Raw genomic sequence first — 6,775 nt, 5'->3', positions numbered from 1 at the left:
TGACAGAAAAGTTATCCTTAGTGCCGAAATGGGCAGAACGCAATTCCGATTCCCAAAAATATTCATGACTTTCGGTATCTTATTCGATGACTTCCCTTGCATTATCACGAATGAGTGGTTTTGTTGCAAAATTAATAGTATTTTTTGACTTTTTAATAACAAAAAGACTAATTACATTTGTAATGGCAATTGGAATGATATTAACTCCTATTTATTCATATCTATGTTGAGGGAATTTTGGTGAGACCTACCTGTCTGGTAATCCAAAATTTATTTATGAACTCAAGGAAGCAGTCACTCTAATTAAGGGAAAAACCACAAACAATCATGGGCCATCAATCACACACACGTGACTCACATGTAGAAGCATTGCCTCCTCGAGGTATGAAAGTCGGGTACCCCCGGCCCCCAGCGCTTGCAAAGTGGTACCCGATTTCCTACATGATGGGACTCAATTGAGCGGTGCCTTGACATCTAGCCTGCCCTGCCCTATCTGTTAGTCATGTGAACTCCGGCTCCATCTTTCCTTGGCCATTTACTTAACCCCAAATTTGTGATTAATGGTAATCAACCTGAATGTCACATGGAAGCATATGATTTCTGTTCTTGATGCCTTTAATTATGCACCCAACCCAAGTTAATCTATTTGATTATCCTAAAAGACAAACAGATTTGCCTTGACTACGACTCAAGTTGCCTACGATGAAAGGAAAACAAAGACCATCCAAGTCGTTGTAAATTTCATGGAAATATGTGATTAGTTTTTATTTTATAGGGTTTAACTTCAACTTGGTTGAAAGGAAAAATGTGTGAAAAGCGCTATTTTAAATTAAATTGCATGAAATGTATCATTTGGTAGTGCGTTTTCAAATCGCATACAAAGAGTTGCACTGCGTTTTTAAAAATTGTATTTTTAAATTATTATTTTTTAGTCGAACGTTTTGAAATCGCAAATCAAATCGGACCCAAAAAGTGTAAAAAGTTCATATTACACCCAATAGCTCAAACCAGCTAAGATATCACACATGCAAAAAAATTCTTGGCCACAAGGAAGAAGGAGAAGGTGGTGGCAGTGCCGAAAGGCTAAAAGCAGGTGTACCAGGCTGCCAGCTGCTGCTTCACTGCAAAATGTGTACCTAGTGATGGATTTATCGGCATTCCTCTAAATCTAGCAGCGCTTATCTCGGACCAAAGGGACGATACATAACCATAACTGTCTCTCTAGACTATAGCCAGTGTGTTAAGGGACCACTTTCTTCATCCTCCATCTGCAAGAGATTAGTGTATTGGCTCAAGCCATCCTTGAATTCACTCTATTTTTTATTTTATTTTTTTAATTTCTAATGGTGCGTTTGTTTGAAAACATATTGTGAAAATAATTTGTATTTTAATTTCTTTGTCAATGTTTTTATTTTAAAAACAAAAAACAAAAGGGAAAAAGATAATGTTTGAACAAACAAAGCTTGGAGATCTTATATAGCCACAAAGAGAAGGGCTCCTAGCATTGATTAGGATCTAAATTATTTATACACAAAATGTGACACTAAGAGTGTTAAAATATTAATTAAATTTTTGAGAAATAATATGTGATTTAATATGGTATCAAATCAAAAGTTGTGTTCTAATCTGACTTTTAGAATAATGACCATTTTTCTTTTTCTTTTAAAGTTGATATGACTTTTAAAATTACCGCTGGATCAAAATTTAATAGTGATTCATCTTAAATTCAATTATAATTTTAAAAACTACGTCAATTTAAAGTAATAAAAAGATAATCCCTAATATTATTGGGCTCTTATATGTGAATGGACTTAAAAGATTAATTAAGTAGTTAGACTTACCTCTTCATGTTATAATAATAATGGTAACTAGGCCTAGCTTACATCTAGTACTTAGCTGTATAACAAAGTCAGATGTCTATGCATTGACTCAGATATATGAAAAATCACGTTCACAGTCATTTTATTTTATTTTCTTGTATAAACACTAGGATGAATAATGGATAATGGATAATGGATTAGATTACAAAAATTAAGAGTCTATGAGTCAAATATCGTCCATTTTTACAAGTGATGATGGCTATGTAAGATTCACGTGATGTTGATTTAGAAGAGCTGATCAGGCACTTTCTCCAACCCATGCCATTACTGCATTACATACATACATAAAAAGACACAGTAAAAATTATTACAAAAAAATCATAATAATAAAAGAAAAAAGCGTTTTTCGATAATATGCTATAAATTAATGGAAAAAAAAAACAGAGTAAGAAGTGAAGGTATTTTTTTTTTGTTAATCCATATTATTAATCACGTGTTTAACTTCAAACACCATGAGCTTTATTTTTTATTTTTTGAAACGATAGTTCCCAAATTTTTCCACAAAAAAGGTTTCAATGCGAGAAAATGATAGGAAATCTTTTTAAAAATAATTCCTCCAAATAACTTTTGAAAAGTACACACCTTTACTCTTCTATTTCTTGGGATAAAAAAATTGTTACTGAACCTAATCTAGATTATGTCCTTTCTATGGTTTAATATGACAATATGGTGTTAAAGAAGGTAGCCTCTGTTTTTCTGTTATCTTTTGATTCTTTTCCAATGAGTGAGAGAAAGCCAGAAAGGGACCAACATGCATATAAGTTAATGCAGCTGCAGAGAGAGGACTGTGAGGTGAAGTTGAAGACCATCACAGCTTCTTTTTCAGCATAGAAAGCGAAGCTTCTCTTTTCCATCATTATTACTCCCTCGGTACTCTTGCTTCTATGTTTTTCGCATTCTCTCCTTAATTTGCTCTTTCAGTCACAGAACACACGCAGAAACACATAATAATACCCAACAATCCCCCTCCCAAAAGAAAGAAAAAAAAACAGAGAGATGGAGTTTGAGCTTGAAGACCCACTAACAAGCGTCGAAGAGCACCAATCTGACACAATCTCAAATCTCTTCGCCTCTGAATCTGATCACATGCCCTCACAGAACTTCTTAAGCAGCTTAATGGACAGTGATTTCCACGTTTCTCTTCGCTCCGAAGCTATTTCTTATATGTCTCAGGTAAATCAGTAGCACTAAATATCATGCGCCCAGGCTACGATAATTTTGTCTATCTTCTTTTGCTGATATAAATTTGCTCTGCTTCACTGGCGCAGTTCACCGGCAACTTGGACCCGTTCATTCCCTACCTTGCTGTCAATTACATGGACAGGTTTATTTCAAAGCAAGAAATCCCGGTAAATAAATAATCTGGTTCTGAATCTTGTTCACTGTTTAAGAGCCTTACAAGAGTCCTAAGACTCCAAAAAGAACAAAAAAAGAAAGAAAAAGTTCGATTCCTGTACTTTCTCGGAAACCAAACAGATGATAACAAGTTAGTTGTTTAAATTATCTAAACCCATTACAGAAAACAAGTTTGTCTTTTTGGATATGCAGCAAGGAAAGCCATGGGTGCTGAGACTTCTTGTAATATCTTGCCTCTCTCTAGCAGCAAAGATGAAGGACACGCCCTTCTCGCTCTCCGATTTCCTGGTAATATCTCGTTCTTTCTTTGTTTTTTATTTTTTAATTTCATGGATTACAACTGTAGTTAATCATAGGAACTTACATTAATCAATCCTTCAACTATGAAACAGAGAGACGAAGGTCATATCTTTGACGCGCAGGCAATAAGTAAAATGGAGCTTCTCATTCTCGATGCTCTGGATTGGCGTATGAGATCAATGACACCTTTCCCATTTTTGGACTTTTTTCTGTCTTTATTCGAACTCAAAGATCCACCATTTATCCAAGCCCTCAAATGTCGAGCTTCAGAGATAATCTTCCATGCTCATAATGGTACAAAACTTCTTATACAATCATGTTCGTGTACCCTGCTTCTTTAATGTTTTTGGTTAATAACAGCTCAACATCTGACTTTCATTAATGATTTCATGACAGAAGTCAAGCTTTTAGAGTACAAACCATCGATAATTGCTGCATCGGCGCTTCTATCCGCCTCTTATCAGCTATTCCCATTGCAATTTCCTTCTTTCAAAGCTTCGATTTTGTCTTGCAAATACATGAAGAAAGTAAGTACAAATTTGTTACATAATCTTTTTTCTTTTTGTTCTTTTGCTTAGCACTAAGGTTGTGGGTTGCAGGAGAACTTGATGAAGTGCCTCAACGTGCTGCGAGAAATGGTGGTGATGGTGGTGGAGGGGTACGAGCCAATGTTAGATGCGGAATCGAGCACAAGGACCCCATTGAGCGTACTGGACCGTCATTTCACCAAATGGGAATGCCAGAACATCACCACCGCCCATACCACTGTAGGGCCGGAGAAGAGGGACATCAAGCGGCGTAAAATGAATGGCGTCTGCTACCAGATTCAGCAGAGCTCAAGAGAGTGGGGCAAATAAATGAACTGCTCGAGGTCTCTGTAATCTGTATCCCCCTCATCAACAAAACAGGACAAAAGGAGGAGAAATGGAGGGCTGTGATTTGAAGCATAAAAAAAGAAAAGAAAAGAAAAATCAACGGCTCGCAATGAGGCTCGTTCATCAATGAAATTTTATACTCCTACTCCTTTGTCTTCTTGAATTGGGTGAGTTTGGTTCATTGGTTGTGTATCCTCCTTCCTGGTGGCGGAGACGAATAAAAAAACAATCCCATATTTATTAAAAATATTGATTTTTTTTTTTTTTTTTCCTTCTAATTTAATTTTGTTGAAAAGGCAAGAACTCGCATTTTCTGGTCAACGCATGGTAGAGATTTAGCACAACGTAATAATTGCATTGAGTTTTGGTAGGAAAAAATATAAAACTTTTTTTTGTGTGTGGATAAGAGAGAAACAACGTTGAAGACACGGAGCTTTCTTGAAGATACTAGTATCTATGTCGAAGAGAGAGACCACCTATGTGGTTGAATGGCTAAATCTTGGGGTTTTGATCTTGCTTTGCTGTGGGCTTATTGGCTTAATATGTAGTTTATATATGCTACAACATATGTTTTGACACCTGTTTACATAGTTTGTGACCTTTGTTCGGGGCCCCACAGGTGATATCTGAATCTTTGATTTCCCAACATTTAGTGCCGGAGGAGAGCCTTTCATTGGGAACTTCCTCTATGCTGGGACCACATGGGTGGTCCAAAGATCCAAACAGGACCTCATATTTTCACCTTCTTTTAAGTGACGATTTAACCAATCCTTAATCGGTCATTTTTTTAAAAAAATAATAATTCAATAATAGGTTGAGACTGTCACTTCAAAATTTTAGAATAATTATAAGATAAAAATGTAGTATATAACATTATTCTTTAACATAATATTAGAGCTAAAGTACTAAGTTCGAATTTTATCTCTCTAATTCATCTTCTATTTCAATTGAATTTTTCACGTGTTACGTCTTACTTATTGAGAAGGAGCTAAGTTGGTCTAACACATGAAAATGAGTATTAGAATATTACTTAAATGATTAAATTCATATTTTTCATTTCAATTAAATATTCTATGTGTTAAGCCTCACTTTTGAGGAGAGATTAAACCCACACGTAAAGAAAAATATTATAATATTAATTAAATAATTAAATTTATTCGTTCTTACTGGCTTAAAGTTTTAGAATTACATATGATTTAACACATTTAGCATAAAAAAAGAAAAAGAAATGACTATTTTAGTTTCCTGGAAATTTAGAGAAAGAAATTGGGACACGAAAGGGTGGAGAACAAAGGTCTAGTATACTAGATTTGAATGACATAATTTTTGCTTACATTTTACCCCACTTTACTTGCAAAATTTTTGTTTTAAAACGTCAAATTGGTTTTCTTCACAATGACATATGAAGATCAGGGCAAAAATTGATGTGAAATGGCATTGTACATGTAATTCTAGTGTTTTGGTCGTCAAAAACCTTGATACCCTTTCTTTTGGGCCCTTTTTTTTTGGGTTGCAGCCTGCCTCATGATTACTTGGATGGAGCCGACTATTGGCAACAGTGGGCCACGCTACACTGCCATCCTATCTTTGGAAAAGAAAGACTATGAGCCAAATAGTCTAAATGGTCTGGGCCTGACAGCATTGGGTTTTAAGAAGTAAATGGCTGAGGCCCATTACCAAATTTCTCGCCTGTTAAAGATTGGTTAATGCTCGTTAAAGTATTAATTAAAGGATTAAATTTACATCTTCCTATCACCAGTTTAACATTTTGGAATAAGTGATGGTTTAACATGGTATCAAAGTCAAAGGTCCTGAGTTTGAACATTGACTATGTCATTCATCCCATTTCAATTATATTTTGGGTTTCACCTATTAAAAGGTAATTTAAACCCACACGTTAGAGGAAATGTTGAAGTATTCTAATAAAGCTTTTGGAATAATTGGTGGTTTAACAATGTTAAAGTTGATCAGGTTGAGAAAGAAATTTTCCTTTCAAATTGCTGGACTGAAAAATCATTTTTGTATGGAAAAGAAAGAGATGAGTGAAACTAAAATGGTTTGGGATTTTCTAAGGCCAAGCAAAATTCAAACTTTTGTCCTAAGAACGATAAAACTAGGATCCATGGTTACAGTCTACAATGCAAAAGAGTGTCGCTACATTTTTGCTTGGCCTTGTACAATTTGAGCTTAATTCTCGAGATTTATAGAGAATTTGATCACAGAGATTGAGTTCTACTATAACTGATACGAAGTTTAATTAAATCTATTGATATACATGAAAGTGTACATCAGATATCTACTGAACTGAATAAATTGAGAAGCAAATGAAACAGAATCTATCAATATTATCCAAGTACTCCATTA

The 6,775-nt window shown here is 34.9% G+C and overlaps 1 protein-coding gene across 1 annotated transcript; it reads left to right on the top strand.

Moving 5' to 3' along the window:
- The first annotated feature begins 2,592 nt into the window (after window positions 1–2,592).
- Window positions 2,593–4,680, top strand: LOC133869411 (putative cyclin-D6-1). The gene is made up of 6 exons (XM_062306400.1): window positions 2,593–3,053; window positions 3,149–3,229; window positions 3,429–3,524; window positions 3,629–3,830; window positions 3,933–4,063; window positions 4,136–4,680. The coding sequence occupies exons 1-6, from the start codon at window positions 2,877–2,879 to the stop codon at window positions 4,391–4,393; spliced, it is 945 nt and encodes a 314-aa protein (XP_062162384.1). The 5' UTR covers window positions 2,593–2,876; the 3' UTR covers window positions 4,394–4,680.
- The last annotated feature ends 2,095 nt before the right edge of the window (window positions 4,681–6,775 follow it).

The sequence above is a fragment of the Alnus glutinosa genome, chromosome 5, assembly GCF_958979055.1.
Source record: "Alnus glutinosa chromosome 5, dhAlnGlut1.1, whole genome shotgun sequence".
NCBI lineage: Eukaryota > Viridiplantae > Streptophyta > Magnoliopsida > Fagales > Betulaceae > Alnus > Alnus glutinosa.
Note: the sequence above shows the minus strand (reverse complement) of the source record. Positions and strands in the feature narration are given on the sequence as shown.

What these genes read in the sequence shown, in the direction of transcription:
- LOC133869411 (XM_062306400.1), top strand. Translation starts at nt 2,877, where the DNA reads ATGGAGTTTGAGCTTGAAGACCCACTAACAAGCGTCGAAGAGCACCAA. An exon ending in TCTCGCTCTCCGATTTCCTG is followed by an intron (nt 3,525 to 3,628) that starts GTAATATCTCGT and finishes ACTATGAAACAG; the next exon opens with AGAGACGAAGGTCATATCTT. An exon ending in AATCTTCCATGCTCATAATG is followed by an intron (nt 3,831 to 3,932) that starts GTACAAAACTTC and finishes ATTTCATGACAG; the next exon opens with AAGTCAAGCTTTTAGAGTAC.